At 24.4% G+C, this 17524-nt stretch overlaps 1 protein-coding gene across 1 annotated transcript; it reads right to left on the bottom strand.

The window, feature by feature from the left end:
* Window positions 1-825: 825 nt before the first annotated feature.
* Window positions 826-15505, bottom strand: LOC145842983 (kelch-like protein 21). The gene is made up of 11 exons (XM_082950489.1): window positions 15255-15505; window positions 11227-11392; window positions 9237-9437; window positions 8938-9044; window positions 8467-8654; window positions 8134-8307; window positions 7753-7889; window positions 7001-7178; window positions 6141-6273; window positions 4968-5195; window positions 826-1868 (listed from the first exon to the last, which is right to left on the bottom strand). The coding sequence occupies exons 1-11, from the start codon at window positions 15446-15448 to the stop codon at window positions 1766-1768; spliced, it is 1809 nt and encodes a 602-aa protein (XP_082806615.1). The 5' UTR covers window positions 15449-15505; the 3' UTR covers window positions 826-1765.
* Between the last annotated feature and the right edge of the window lie 2019 nt (window positions 15506-17524).

The following is a 17524-nucleotide window of genomic DNA, read 5'->3' as shown; positions in this document are numbered from 1 at the left end:
TTTTGGGTTTATTTTTAGTATAAAATTAAGTTTATAGTATAAAACCTGTGGTGTACGACTTGATAACAGAAAGGTTCTTTTGTACACCAGGTCCTTAGACCAAACTTTTTGAGCGCTTTTTTATCGTTCAATAAACAATATATATAACTGTTTTAATTTTAATAAAACATTAAAACTATATTGTAAATGTTTTTTCTTTTTTTTTTTGATTCATAAAAACAAAATAAATTTATCTATATGCGGATTTTTTGTGTCAAATCAAAGTTTCATTTCATTACTTGTAAAAACTGTTGATAAATTCAGGTTTTTCCTGGTATTTTAGTGATTTTTTGGTCAATATTTTTTTCAAATTACAGTTCTTTTCAGGTATTATTAGCCTAATTTTCAAATTCCAGGTTATTCCTGATTTCAAGGTTTTTTTTTTTTGGCAACCCTTTAAATAAAAAAATTTAAACCAAAATAATTAGATATAAAAATTGCGCTTAAATTGTAACTTATTAATTTTAGTAATATGTAGTTTATTGTATAGTTATTTGCCTTAACTAAAAAAGAATGCTCAATTTACTGGGATGTAAAGAGCTTATATAAATAGATTTATGCAAATTTTATATTTTATTCGCGACCGGTTTATGTAGTCGTACATATTTTAACTACATATGTAATATGTAGTTTAAAAAAACGCCGGGAAAAGTTTGTATTTAGTCGATTACAAAAATAAATAAGAAAAAAACAAATTCACTTTTATTTAATTTTCAAAATATAATGATATATTCATAAGATGATTAAAACATATTATTAAAACAGTTAGTTAGGTTGTAATATTAAAAATGTAAACTACTTAGAAACAGTAATTTATTAAAGTTCCAATTGCTATAAAAGGACATACAAAAAAACCAAAATGTGAATTTTTTCAAAGTTTTAAGTATTAAAATTAATTTTTTAAACGTTTCTGAGAAACAGTTATTCTCTGTAATCTACAGAATAAAAATTTTAATGTAAAACAAAGAGTGCGTATTCCTTGTATAAGCTTGACGAATTTTAAAACAAAAATTTTCAATTTCTTACAGAAAGAATAGATTAATAAAAGACATGATATGGAAAACGAAGTAACAATATAAAATAAAGACAAAATATTACACCTTATAATATAAGAGTTTTTGATAGTTCGTATTACTTTTTCAGCACAGTTATTGATTTTTGGAAACTAGATGATTTTGAACTTGCAATAGTTACTTAAGGTATATATTTCGCATGTTCGTACATAAAGCGGCACCAGAAGTTATAAAATTGTAACACAATAAGTCAAAAGTTCAAACTCGATCAGTACATAAAAACTAAAAAAGCAAAAAAAGATAGTGAAATATAGCATTAGCTAGATTTATATTCTCAATAAGATGGGTAGCAAAAATTGCAGGCAGATTTTATGTTTTAACATATGTTACAGCAAATTAATACTTACAGCAAACAATTACAAATGCAGTCAACTTAATAAAAATACATTTTTTCATAAATCATGGTATTATAGAGTAACATAATTGTTGTAACAAAAAAAATGTTTAAAAATGAAAGTTAACTATTTTATGTGTATTGTGAGTAACTAAAAACAAAAGGATATCTTTTACACATTACCATAACAATTACCATTTAGCCCACTGAAGCGACTATTTGTTGCAACACAACTCGTACATTTTTCTATTTCAACGTTCTCAATCACTGAACTTCATATAATTTATTCGCTCTAATGCGATAGTTAAAACTTTCAGATTTAAGTTTTTGACAAAGGTAAATCTTTGTGATAATTTTTGTTGGGAAAGTGGTGAATCGAAGCGTCTGTTTTGAATGATTGGCCTCTAGGTGGCTCAACATATCTGAAAAATTATTTACTTTATGGTCTTAAAAAGTTCTTTCAATATATAGGATTGAAAAATTGTTGGAAACTTATTATTGACATCATATATAACTACAAAACCTGCTAAAAGTATTGTTAGAAAATAATCTTATAAAGTAATACATACTTTTTTCAAATCAATCAGTTTAAAAGCTAAAAAGTTTTTATTTTAACTTTTGTCAAAAATGTAAGTAACAAAAATTAAATTATTAATATAACATTATGTTTTAATAAAAATGTGAAACACTTTCATTGTAGTGATTACATGAAATTAAATAAATTAATCAAGTTAAAAAAAAAAATCTATATAAACCAGATGAATTATCTCTTTTGGATAAGTAAAACAATATCTGATTACAAAAGAGATAAAAAATAGATAATAAATTGATAATTTTTATCCTACCGTTTTCAACACAGACTTTAAGTAGAAATAACTTTTATTTCAGCAGTGATATGTAATAAGCTTTATGAGCATAACTTCCAGGGGATAAAATTTAGTTTATATAGCAAATAAATAAAACAAGTTAGAGTTATATAAATAGAAACACGTTAGTAAATCTAGCCAAACTTAAAGCAGTTGAGCCCTAATTTTAGTTGTGAAAATTAACTATGTTAAAATAATAATGAATTAATTTATAAATAAATTACTTGGAGTTAAAATCAAGTAAATATTTAAAAAACTTACGAGTAAAAACTTGTATAGGTTGTATTTGTTTTTCAAGAAGCAATCTAACAAGCTTTTAAAACTACAAAAAGCTGTTTGCAAAAATAACAGGAGTAAACAAAAATTAATTTATAGATTTTTACAAAACTAATTCTGAGAAATTTATTTTTTAATTAAGTTTTATTAAGTATGCAACTTTAATACTACTAATATAATCATTCATTTGTCAAACAAGTGTCCTAGGTAAAATAGTATTTGCGATTTAAGTATACATCAGATAGTCAAAATCTTTTTTTTTTAACCCCTACGTTTGTTGCAAAGTGAACACATACAAGTAGACAGTTTTAACACTGCCAAAAATAATAGAAATTAACTTATCTATGTAAAAAACTGCAAAAATTATTATAGAAAGTATATACTCTAGTGCTTTTAAATTTAAAAATTAATTTTTTCCTAATACTTTTAAACTATGTAATAAAAAACACAGATTAAAATACTTGAAATTTTATGAGTTTTAGTTTAGCGACTATTAAAAACTAATGAAACATACCTGTAATTATAAATGTAACTAGTAACTAGCTAGTAAATCAAACTACTTGCTTGTATAAAAGCATTTGACAAAAACATAGTGTTCAGATTAAAATTATACTGAAGTTATTATAACTGCCAAGCTTCGAGTTTTCTTAGGTTAAATCATTACTTGAAGTTATTACTTTGTAAAAATAAACAAATGGATAAAACAATTCTTAGTTGACATCGATAAAAAGGTTAAGTACCAAACAAACTTAATCAATATATAACTAAGTAGTATATATAAGTTTTGTTTTGTTTTTGAAATTTAAAAATGTACAAAATTAAATTTTCAATACCTTAAAAGTAAATAATACTTTTTATCAAGTACTGTTCTACTACAAAATAGTTAATAAAATGTTTTCTTAAATAAAAAATAATATAAAACAACAGCTAATTATTTTTCTATGTCATACACAAGCTAAAAATAAGTTTACAATAATGCTAAATTGATTTACATAATTTAAACAGTTTTAGCTTTAAAACAATAATAATATTTATAAAAAGGATAATAACTTTATTTCAAATATTCATGTTTCAAATTAACAACAACATTTTTGAAACAAAGAAATTTTTTTTTTTTTTTTCAAATTTGTTTAAGTGTTTAAAATTTAATTTTTTGCAGTTTCTAGCTTCAGAATCGCATATAGATCAAAATACATTAAATTTATTAATATTGAGAATGAAACACGTTTTTAAAGTTAAATAGTCCGAAATAGATATCAATTAGTCTGCAGGTAAACCATTGGCTCATGACTTTTATTTATTTTTACACTACACCAGTGCAAAACACTCTTAAGGAGCCTGTTTAAGGCTATATAAGTTAGTAGTTTAAGTTATAAATTCCTTTTGAAAATACTTTTATTTAGAGTAGTTCGAAGAGTTTGTTTAAATTGAAAAAAAAAACTATGGCTAGTTCATGTGATTTAAAAATAGAAATGACAAACATAAGTCACGCGTATGTTATAAAGGCGGCAATTCAATATAGTAGTTTTTAACAAATCATAAAAGTTTCTGTTAAAAAACATTTTAAACAAAGTACGTATAAGCTTTTTTATATTAATTTGAGAAAGCTAAAGAAAGTAAACCTTTCTCTGTATATTACTATAAATAAACCGAACAATGTGTTAGGTAGAAGTATACTTCATAACAAGGCTGTCTAAACAAAAGAAAAAACAGGAAAATTACATAAACAACAGTTTCTCAGTAACTTTTTCCTTACTTAAAAAAAAAATCATAAAATTTAATACTTGATTTATAATAAACTTTCTAGGAGTTGGAAACATATACTTAATTAAAAATAGTAAAGGATTAAAAAATATATAAGCAGAAATTAGTATTAAATAATAGAGCTTGTATTAATTTTTAATTTTAAAATAAACCGTTTCAGAGCTAACACATACACTAAAAAAAATTTTTGGAATGAGTTAAGAGGTTAAGTTATTGCAGGTAATACAATTAGGAAAATAATTATAACTAACTTAGTACTTGAAAAAAAAAGTGAATCATTTCAACTATTTTTTGTTGTATAATTTTTCTTTTACATGATTAGATTTTAAATGCTGCTATAGAAAATGGTCAAGATGTTATGAACTTTTTTTTGAGGTCATGATGTTATGCAGCGACTTACATCAGTATTATTTGCAACTTAAAATTTAGTATTAAAACAAATTAAAAAAAAGCTCAAAATACAATATCTTAGACATTATAGGGTTGTTTTTGTAGCAAAGTATACCTGGTACTTTAGAATGAAAATCTTAGCTTTTCAATACAAAACCCGATCGCTTAACACTACAACTAATTACCAACAATGTTGAAACGCAAAAAAAAAACTTTTATTTTGACCTGTACACGGAAGAGGTCTGATGCCAGAAAGTAGGTTGAGGTATCTCGCTACCCACCACCTCCCACCTGTTGCCTTCCACCCGGTACACCTCCATCCTGCCCGTCAACTTGTACCTGTCCTCCAACCGGTCGTACCCGCCCGAAACCACCAGGTTGCCGTCGTAAGTGGAAATGGCCCCGCCCATGTGGACCATGTTCATGTCGGCCGTGTCGTGCCGCCATTTCAACCTGTCCATGGTTTTTGTCGTGATAGAATTTACTAATGGAAAAAAAAAGTTTAAACTTTTAGATGTTTTTGGTTGTATGGGTTATTTTTTGTTTATTTAATTTTTTATATTTTGCATTAAAAAAAATAAAAAAAAATTTTTAAACTACCTATTTTGCCGTGCCTATTTTTATCAAATATTTTAAACTTCTTTTTAATTTTTTTATTAATAAAAATAATGTGATGTATTATTATAAAAGTAAAAGTAGCATAGAAAAGAACAAAAAAAAAACAACACAAAGATAAAATAGAAAACTTAAAATAAACTTTTAAACAAAGCAAAACAAAAAATAACAAGAAAGTTCACAACAAAACACTTTTTAAATGTCATCACGAGCTAAGAGCAGGCTTTGTAAAAATAAGCTTATATGCACTTAATTGAAAATAAACAAGATTATATATATATCTATGAATTAAAAATTGTTAAGATTTACATAAAAAATTGGCTTCTTGGTAATTTGTTATCTATATCAGTTACTTTTATTATGGTGTTTAAACATAAGATTGTAGATGTATATTATAACTGACAATAGATTTTTCATTAAAATCATTAGTCAAAAAAAAAATTAGTTTTGTCAAAATGCTTGCATTGTAAAATGTAAAATTAGTTTCCACGCTTCAAAATAAAAAAATGTGTTTTTAAAACATAACTTATATCATAACCATAAAACCTTAGCGGTTTCAAGACGTATTTCAACTATTTACTAAAACATATAGTACGAACAAGTAAATATCAGTAAAACTGTTTTCCATTAAAGGTGATAGCATTTTCCGTTAAAGGTGATAGCAAAAGTAACAAATTGTATAAAACCAATTTGAAAAAACACACACCATGTTTTTGCTTGTTTACAAAATGATATATGTAATTTAAAATTAACATACTTTTAAAAATTTATCACAAAACTAACGTTTTAGGATCTAAAGTAAGAACTTTCTTAGAGTCTTCTCTTATAAAGTACAAGAGTTGCTGAAGGGAAATGATCTGGGGAGCAAATAAGCTCATGTCGGCTGGAAATTGAACGGGTAACAATTCCCATTTATCTGCAATTTAAATAAACATCTGTGCTAATCAACCAACTTATTTATGGTTATAAAAGTAAAACAATGCATTCAGATATATTAGTAGCAACAAAAATAATATTTAGCGTATTAAGAAATCTATGTAATTAAACTATGTTGCTTTTAAACCTATAAACATTAAAACAAAAGCATAAATTTTATTTAAAATTTTAATGTAGATCGAATTTTATTACTAATGGTCCAAAAAATATATTATATTCTAAACGTTTTGAACATTTACAAACTTAAAACAATTGAAAACCATTTTGTTGATTTTAAATATTTCAAAAAACCTTATAAAAATATTAAAGCGTTTTATTTGTTCATTTTTTTTGTAAAAAGTTTACATGGTAAAAAAAAAACATATATGTAGAACGAAATAAAATATTTCAAAAAGTCAAAAATTCAAACAAATAAAATCAAAACTTGGTTGATAAAAAAAATTCAAATTCTGTTGTTTGTAGCAAAACTAAAGTTTTTTAAAAGTTCAACTTCACGTGATATCAATAAATGTAAGCTATTTATGCAACGTAATTGATTACAGTATAACGGCTCCAAATTCATCTTATACTCACGTCTAAAAAATGAAGCAAAACCATATATATATAGTTTAAGCGTAAGCAACTGTTGTGTTATAAAACAAAGAAGCTATATAACAAAACTAAACAGTACTCGTTTGAAAACAACTTTAAATTATTACAATACCAACTTATAGCAGGGCTATACATTTGAAGGATAATGTCATTGGTGGGAACTGAAGAACCGACACAGTACAAATGACTGCCGCATGCTGCCAATGATATGTTGGACGCTTGGACGCACATGGGCGAAAGTGGCGTCCACCTGTCCAATAAGAAGTCGTAGCACTCACAACCCTCATTACCCACCTAAAAATTTAGTTGATAGTTTTTATTGTTTATTTTTTCACTTGTGGGTGCTTTAAAACCGAATTTAATTGCAATAAAAAAAACATTAATAAAACTATTTAGAAGTATATATCAAACGATTTTATTAATTTACTTTTTACAAGTGTTGTGTATATTCAGAAGTATAAAACTTTTGAAAATATTTTTGACTTTTTACTCAAACTACCATAAAAATTCAAAAAAAAAACATCAGTTATTTACATAATTTACTGCACTTAAAATTATTATACATAAAACAATATGTTATAAAAAAGAGAGTAATTTTTAGTTTATCAAACAAGAGCACCTAAACTAATCTCTACTTTATTAACTAAAAACTTTAATGTAGTATTTTATAAAACTTAATTTTAATTGTTTAGAAGTTAGAATTGTAAAATGTTTGTTTTATCATAAAAATACCTTACCTCTAACAAATACTGGTTATAATATTTGATGAAAGTTTTAAACTAGATAACAGTAATGACACTGATTGTACATAATAACATTTATTTTATACAGACATACAAACTATTAGTGATAAATATATTTAACTAACAACAAATATAAGAGAATTTAGGACTGCAGAAGCGTGATAATCACGTGGTCTCAACATAGGGGAAAGTTTTTGCCATTCGTTCAACTGGGTTCTGTACCTCCACAGGCTGTTAGAAACCACTGATCCATCAGACCCACCTTTACAAGTTGTAAATAGTTTTAAACATTATTTTTTGTTGTTGTTGTAATTATAGCAACAACTAAAGTTTAGTTTGGGGAATTTGATTGTTATAAAATAAAATGCCAATGGAATGAATCTAAGTAAATATTTTATAAACTACAAACATTTAACCGTTTGTAATAAATCACAAAAACAATTGAATTTGCGTAATTATACTACTTTAAAAAACAAAAAGTCATATTTCTTATTGTAGTTACTAACCAGTCACATAGAGGTCATTTCCCAGCCCGACCAATGAGAAGCCTCCACACAGGTGCTCGTTCCACGTGGCAAGCACCCTCCACTGTCCTGTCGCCTTGTTGTAACTTCTCACCATCCCTGTTGCGTCACAATCGTCGTCACAACCTCCCACAACTATCAGCAACTCTCCAATACCTGTTACATAGGATACAAAATATAGTTAACTATCTTAGACCATAACATACCAAAATTACACAAGGAGTAAGGCTAAAGTTACATAAAATTAAAACTTTTCTTATTATTATAGAAACTGAAAAAACTTTAAGAACTTATCTTTTTATTTTATTAACTTACCAGTGGAAGGTCTAGGTTGTAATTTTACAGAAACTTTGTCTTGTGGTCCAATCATACATGAATGAAATAATTTTGTTTCTCTAATCAGGGATTGGCAAGATAAAGACTTTCTGATGTATGGATTAGTTTCTATTTTTGACAACATGTATATTCTTCTTATAAATGGTAGTCTGATGCATTTTAACAACCTAGAAAAACCTAAGTGTCAACTTAAACTTGCTTTTTGAAAGTAATGTTGAAGTTTTTTGAGTAAAAGTAAAAAGAATAAAAACAAATGAATTGTCAAATTAAACAATAAAATAGGCTAACTCATAGCTTAATTTAATCTAAATAAATTATAAATTTGTGTATAAACAAAATACAATATCACTTTAATTTGTTGAACTGTATACACGAAAAAAAAAAGTTTATTAGAAACAAAGCTTTATATAATTTAAAAAAACTACGCTCAAATAATCAATCAAAACAAACTTGCAAAACGAGTTTCTTCGTGCGATAAGGTCCACGCGAAACCATGTTAGTAGTAATTCATAAGCTGTTTCTTCTTTGTCAACATTTAACTCACTACTAGACAAAACCTGTTTGTATTTTAAATCAATAAAACATCTACCATCGTGTAAACAAGAAACATAGTTAAGTAAACTAAGCTAAATGAAGATTCATAAATCAATATTTTTATAAAAACTATTAATTAAAGATATTATAAACTGCTTGTATAATTGTTTCTAAATTATAACTTACATAAGTATTTTACAGTTCTATAAACTTACGTCAGACATTTGATCAGATGATAAATTTTCAAGATCTCCATTATAAGCAATGTCGACAATGCATTTTATTGCATACTTTACACATTCACGGATCAAAGTCTTAAAATTCATGCTAATTGAAAAGTTCCATATTCCAACACAGTTAGAAGGATGCAAATGTTTAGACATAAATCTACAGCAAGCTTCTACAATTTTACTGAACTGTAAAGAATTGAAATATGTTAAAACATTTTAGCATTTAAACAATTTAAAATCTTACAGACAACTTTTTTTGTTAAAATTTTAATTAGCTAGTTATTAAACAAACTTAGCTTGTAATATTAACGTTGGTAAAAACATGTAATTGATCGTTTAACTTCAAAATAAATACTATAATACTTTTGTTTTGTAGCATCAAATTGATTTGCAACTGCATTTTTAATAAAATATTATTCGTAAGAATAGTTAAATAATATTACTCTTAGATGAAAAATTTTAGTTTGTTTCTAATATAATTATTTTAGCTACAAATTAAATAGAGTATACCATACACCTTAAATAAACTTATTAATTGATTGTTTTTTTTGTAGTTTACTCTTATATTTGGTGCTTGACTAATTAGTTTTGTGAGTATTAAGTTTGTTTTGATACGAACAAGTTTAATTTTTAAAGCATTGCTCTCAGTTTCTCTACTCTGAAAGTTTGAAAAATGCATGATTGGAACCGAAATGAGATTATCACATATTGTTTTTTATTATTACAAGTTTATCAATTAAAAAAAAAAGTTATACTAAACGTACCGTTTAATATCATAAAACTAGTACAAGAAAAAAACTAACGGAGATAAATCACAACTTTATAAAAAACTTATTTTACTTTATAAAATATGTGCAAAGAAGTCTTTTTTTACTTTGGTATTAAAAAATAACATACTCTAAAACAAAGAAAAAGAAGTAAAGATTTATATGACCAAATTAAATATTTATCATTTAGATAAAGTAATTATTTATAAAAGTTCATAACACAAGATAAAAACTAAATAAGAGCTTATGTACCTTCTTATGAAAAAGTTAATAAAGTATTTTTACAATAGTTAATGTTTATCAATTTAAACTATTTACATTTTATGAAAAAATAAACAGTTTATTGTTTGGCAAGCTGGCTAAAATATTAATAGTTTGACAATATAATTCCAAATAAATGGAGTAGTTCAAAACTAAAAATACCTAAACTAACTTGTTGTCTTTGTAAATGTTAAACTAGTCTGAAAAACACTTTGTACACAGTGTAACCTTACTATTTTTAGGTTAATATACTTATACCTTTAAAAAATACTAAAATCTTAATTACACTTCAAATTTATTTAAAACTATACATTTTTTTAAATTTGTTTTAACTTGAGTGTAAATTTCCTTATGACTGTTTAAAACGGATATTTGTATTCAACTCATTAAACTTTGTTCACTTTTAATTATTGTGAAAACAATAGCATTAAAAACCATACATACGATTTTCAAACTTTACATACAATATTATCAAAATTCTACTGTATTAATACATTATAAAGTCTTGACGTATATTTAAGAGATTTATCACCCATTTTAAGCAATTAATATACTTAAATAACACTAAGTTTTATTTGTTAATAAAATTCAAAGTTGTGAGTTCAATATGACGAATTAATTCAACAATAAGATTTTAATTTTTCTTGTATTTATCAAGCATCATAACTTTTTTATGTGAAAGTTAGTAACTTTTGTATGGTAAAGATTAAAAGCAAGTTGATTTTTTTAAAATGTCAACTTTAATGTGATAATGCAAAATTTGTTTTCATAATTTAGAATATGTTGATACTTTTTATCAATAATTTGCTTTAGTTTTATGGTTTTGACAATAAATTTATGTCTATTTACATTTATTTTAGAACAAATACATCAAAACTAACTCTACAAAATTAAACTTATGAGCATTTAACATTTCTATGACTACATCTAAAAGAATTAGTTTAAACCTGAAACAAGTCTGCAGATTTGATCAATGAAACAACATTGTCTTCCGTTATAAGAATAGTGCCAGTATAACAGTAATCAATGAGAGATTTCAAAATTGAGGGTTGAACATCGTGCATTGTCACTTTGTTCACCCAACTTTCCTTCATGCATCCAGTGAACATTGTTCTGCAAAAAATAAACATGCTAGAAAGAGTAAAACAAAACTTTTATCATTGGTTTATTTCACCATTAGTCAATAAAGTTTATATAGTAAATAATAAATTTAAGCAGCTTAAGAAGCTAAGTTAAAGTTAATGCTAGCTGATGTTAATTACTATATCAACTATGCAAAAAAAAACTTTACACTTTCAGTTGAAAACAGATACTTAATAGTTTTCTTTCTCAAGAACAAAAAATAACTTTACACATATATCTAAAACTAGAAAAACATAAAAGTAAACAAATAAAATACTGTTCAAAGAAATGGATATTTCAACTAGGTTACAACTAAGAAGTTTTTTAAGAAATATATAAAAAAATAATAATAACAAATTATACAGTATCCTTTTTTAATGACACTAACACATGATTCTGTGTGTTAAAGGATTAACACACTTCAACGGAGCTATGAAGTTAAGGAAGTACTCTTATTATATGTTCCAGTAAACTTGTTTCGCTATTATATCTTGTTAACAAACGCTTAAATCTATACTTTTGAATATTTATATAAAATATACTTAGCTTTTTTTTAATTGATCATTTTCAGAGTGCTTCAATGCAACTTACTAGTACAGAACTAAATATTTTTGAATAAAATGCAACTATTTTTAAAACTTACTGAATATTTGTTGGTACTACATGCACCAACTATTAAAGAAAATTAAAGTGAAGTTTCAGAATAAACAAAACCATTAAAAATAGGAAATAGTTTGCACATACAAAACAAAAACATAACAAAACGTGAAACTTATGCAGCTTAAAAAATATGAAACTGAGACAAGTAAAAAGAAATTATCACTTTACAAAAGAAAAGAAAGACAAGTAGTATGTTTTCACAACCAAAATATTCACTTCAATATATCTAAAACCAATAATTTGAAATAAGAGCAAACAAAACAAAAAAGAACAACAAAAAGTATAAAAAGCTTGTATGTTATTATTTTTTAAATTGAATAACTAAAATGGATTTTGTTTAATACTTCATAAAACGAGAATAAAGTTAATTTTATAGACAAATTTATCAAAAAACATAAAACTTTAATGTCAATTATTTTCCTTATCTTAAAAGCTATCTAAAAATAGTTTTTTTTATCTAAGAGAACGCACCTTTGTCTTTAATTTAAGAAAAAAAAAATTTGTTTGGGGTTTGAATTATTTCATGGGGTTCCTCCAAAAATAAAGTTTTTTTTTTGTTTTTTCTATTAAAATTGCTTTATAACCAAAAATATTTTTTTTTTTAATTTTTTTTTTTTGAGTTCCCTTAGTTTGCATGTTATTTAAACTCTTAAATAGTTATTTTATAAATAATGTTTATATCTTTTACGATTTAGCCCCGAAACAAAATGATGTATATTACACTATCATTTGCCTTGGCCATTTCCTAGATAAAAAATTGATAAAAGGAAAAAAACAATTAATAAGAATGTGAATTACAACAAATGTAATTAAATTATTATAGTTTAATTAAATTTGTTGTAATTTACATTCTTATTAATTGTTTTTTTCCTTTTATCAATTTTTTATCTAGGAAATGGCCAATGCAAATGATAGTGTAATATACATCATTTTGTTTTGGGGCTAAATTGTAAAAGATATTAACATTATTTATAAAATAACTATTTAAGAGTTTAAATAACATGCAAACTAAGGGAACTCAAAAAAAAAAAAAATTAAAAAAAAAATTATTTTTGGTTACAAAGCAATTTTAATAGAAAAAACAAAAATAAAACCTTTATTTTTGGAGGGACCCCATGAAATATTTCAAACCCCAAACAAAATTTTTTTTTTCTTTAATTAAAGACAAAGGTGCGTTCTCTAAGATAAAAAAAAATATTTTTAGATAGCTTTTAAGATAAGGAAAATAATTGACATTAAAGTTTTATGTTTTTTGATAAATTTGCCTATAAAATTAACTTTATGCTTGTCTTCATAAAGTGTATATTTGTAAAATTTTAAAGATTACACAAACAAAACTCACCTTGTTTTTATTTGACAAATGGTATGAGCATGAGTTTGTAAAGTTAATATTAAAACTAAGACAAATTAATCTTATTTCAGTTAAATTATATTTTTTTAACTAAAATAAGTTCATAGAAAACCTTTTTTAAATATACAATGTATATTGTAATAACTACATACTTTTCTAATACAAACTCAACAGACAAAATTAAAAAATAAAATAAAAATTAATTAAAGTATACAAAAAAGAATCATCTATACCTATTTGCAAATCAGCAAAGTAATTACTTTAATAGAAAAACTTAATAAATATTTGTTTTTACTATAAAAAAACTTAGATAATGCAGTAAAATTGACAAAAAAAACATTACTAGAAGTAAAAAATAATTCCAAGTATTCAATAAATAACACATAAAAATACAAATTTTAGAATAAGAAATGTCTTTTACAGTAAAAATTGAATAATTAAATCTTGATTCTTATATCTTAACTAACTAAAAAGTGTTAGTAGAAATTTAAAATGTATTACTCATTACTAATAATAATCAAAATTGCATACAAAGGATTATTAAAATGATAATTACAAAATTAAATGAATAAATTGACAAATATAAAATTGAATTTTCAGGCTTCAATACACATTTTTCTGTTTATTTAATTAAACTAACAAAATGAAAAGTTTAACATGTCTATTAATTATTAGAAATTTTTAAAACGAGTAAATCTACGTTTATACTTTTTACTTAATTTAAAGCAACTAAATGTCGATACACTTCTTATAAGAAGACAGTTAGAGTGAAGTTCTGAAAAAGAAACTTAATTTTCATAAAGATACTGCAAATATGGTTATGAAAGTTGATATGCATAATTTTTAAGACCATTTTAATTTCATAATTATCAGTTCAGTAATAATGAAACTTGTTTAAGTCTTATTTTTAGTTCAATTAAAAAAATGTTGTGACATCATAAATAACTTGTAGAAACACTTAGAAAAAGTTAAGTGTTTAAAAGGTTCCTTTAGTAGTTGTATAATTTTTTTTTTGTAACTAAATATTCAGCAACTCTACTAAAAAATTAGTTTTTAGTCTTGAAACTGCATTTGAACAGCCCAAAAAAGTATCTAAAATTTGTAAAACTCAGGGTTGCCACTGTTTGAGTCAAAAAATCTTCCCTGAGTGACCAGAAACTTCCCTGAGTAACCTTAAACTTCCCTGAGTTTCCCTGATTTTTTTTCAAATCATTAAAAATTTTATTTTTTATTTTTTAAATTATAATGTTAATTATAAGAATATTAAAAAACTAGCCGCAAGGCTAAAAAAAATTTAAATAAGTCTTTAGAAATAATTAAAATAATCTTTTTTGAACAAAATATTAAAGCTGGATTAACTAAATCTCATTCTAGATTTAGAAAAAAAATTCCCTGAGATTTTTTGAAATATCTTAGAGTTTCCCTAAATTTTTTGGAAAAAACCAAAACTGCCCTAAGTTTCCCTGAGTTAAAAAAAAGAATCACAATTCCCTGAGTCTTCCTGAGTATTCATGAGATTTTCCATAACTTGAAAATTCCCTGAGTTTCCCTGAATTCCCTGAGTGTGTGGCAGTCCTGAAAACTATGAGATGATGCTCTTTTTTTAACTTGGTCAAACAAGATAAAACTTTAAAAAAATATTACAGTTTAAGTATATAACTTATGTTACCAAAATCAAATTATAAGCATTTAAATAAGATACATTTACATTTTATTTTCAAAAAAGTTTGAGATAATATCATTTGGTAGATTAATAAGTTTAAAAATTAAGGATATCAGAAATCAAAATCATAAACTTCATTAAATTAAGATAACTGTTAGAATAAACTAAGATTTTAGTACCTAAAATAATAACTTGAAGATGCAAGTACAACTTTATGACATGAAATGCTGAAATCTTGTACTTGAATAACAACATCAAAAAACTTTTTATTTGCTCTTAAATGGTTGAGTTGCTGAATAAATTCACAAGAAAATGAACTATTTGTGTAGACTTCGGAACAAACTGATTTTTCTTCTGGAAAATTTAATGTCATTGTTGTTTCTTTTAGTTGTTTGTTCCATTGATTTTATCTATACATTAAGTTTAACAGTTGAGTTGAACTCTTATCATTTTGAAAACCAGATGTTTTAGCTTCGCCTGAAAAAATTACCTAGGCTGAGAAATTTCCTAGAAATTTTTATTCAATGAAATTTTATAAGAATTTTTTTTATTGAACGAAAAAAGCGCTCAAATATTTGGTCCAAGGACCTGGTGTACGAAAAAACCTTTCGGTTATCGATTCATACACCAGGATACAGTTTTAAAGTCATGTCCAGAACATTAAATGTGTCCAGGAAAAGTGGATTATTTTTATTGAACAGTATAAATAAAGCTTAATATTTTTGGAAAGTTTTTATTTAAAAAGTGCAATAAAACTAACATTTAAAAAATACATTATAACAAATTTCTTCAACAAAACTAATTAAACTTTAGTTTCAAAAACATTTGTTTTAAACTGTATAAAAAATAAAAAGTTCACCGAAGCAAATTATAAGAAATCACCTTAATTTAAGCAGATTTGTTTGTAAAAAAATTTTTTTAGAAGTAAATGAAGTCATAAGGCTTTTTAGCTTTCATTTTGATGACTACTAATTATACTTAGAATATTTTTAATTTACTAATTAGAAAAATAATTTAGCTTCTAAAATTAGAATTATTTTCAAAAAAAAAATATTCATCAATAGCTGAAAAATGCATAACTTTTTAGACTGAATCAAAAGAAACTAGTTTTAAACTAGGTGTTATAAACGCTTTTATAATAATTATTGTTTTTTGAACGACAAAAAAACGCTCAAAACATTTGGTCCTAGGACCTAGTGCACGAACAACCTTTTTAGTTGTCGAGTTGCAACACTTGAATACCCTTTAACGTCTTGTAAAGGACAAATTTAATAACTTGTATAATATACAGCGAATTATTCCCTTTTCAAATATTTTTTGAATGTTAAAAATGTTTTGCTTAAAGATTAATAATTTATATAATTTAAGTAGAATTAAAAAGCTTTTATTTTGTTTTAAATGTTTGTAACAATAAATATCTACTTTAGTGGTCTTTAAAAAGTGCACCGGTGCAAAATTGTGTACACGAAATTTATTTTGGGGTGTATGAATCCTAATTAATGAAAAATATCTTTAATTTTAAAGTTTACACTAGAAATTATAGATTTCGTGATAAAAATCAATAAAATGTATCAGGTATTTTTAAAGCTAATTTTTATAGTTTTACAAGATAGTACAAAAATATTTAAAACATATACTACATGTTTTAAAGTTTGTGATGAAGAGTACAGTGGGATGCACAGAATTTTTATTTCATGATTTAAGGCGCACATACTTTTTTTAGCTTGAAGACTTCAGCTCTACTATATTAAATTTAATTATTAGCTTTTTAGATTTAAAAAAAATTTGAATAATAAAAAAACTTTAACAGTTTTTTTTACAAAATCTTCATTTATTACACCAAACATGTTCAAGTTTTTAAAGCTTATTATAAATATATTTTTTTATACTCCGATTATTAGATAACGTAGAAAAAAATTCAATAATAATAAAAACAAAGCAATCTTAAATAAGCTTGTATGCATTAGTATTATAAAAAATTAGCTTTTATAGTTTTTAAATACATAATTAAAATTTTCAAATATTTTTTTTTTAATTTGAGTTTGTTTGAAAGTTTTCAAGTTACTACTTTTTAAAATCTATACTATTATCTAAGTTGTTTTCTAAAATTTAAGTTAGTACAATACTTTTGTTTTACTTAGCAGTAAGTAAAAACAAGCTCACCATTTTGCATAACTATAAAAATTAGCTATAAAAATATTTAATACATGTTATTGATTTTTATCACGAAGTCTATAATTTTTAGTGTAAGCTTTGAAATTAAATATATTTTTTTATTAATTAGGATTCATACACCCCAAAATAAATTTCGTGTACACAATTTTGCACCGGTGCACTTTTTAAAGACCACTAAAGTAGATATTTATTGTTACAAACATTTAAAACAAAATAAAAGCTTTTTAATTCTACTTAAATTATATAAATTATTAATCTTTAAGCAAAACATTTT

This window comes from Thalia democratica, chromosome 1 (assembly GCF_965202585.1).
Source record: "Thalia democratica chromosome 1, ktThaDemo2.hap1.1, whole genome shotgun sequence".
NCBI classification, from domain to species: domain Eukaryota; kingdom Metazoa; phylum Chordata; class Thaliacea; order Salpida; family Salpidae; genus Thalia; species Thalia democratica.
The sequence above is the reverse complement of the archived record's forward strand: the minus strand, read 5'-3'. Positions and strand labels throughout refer to the sequence as shown.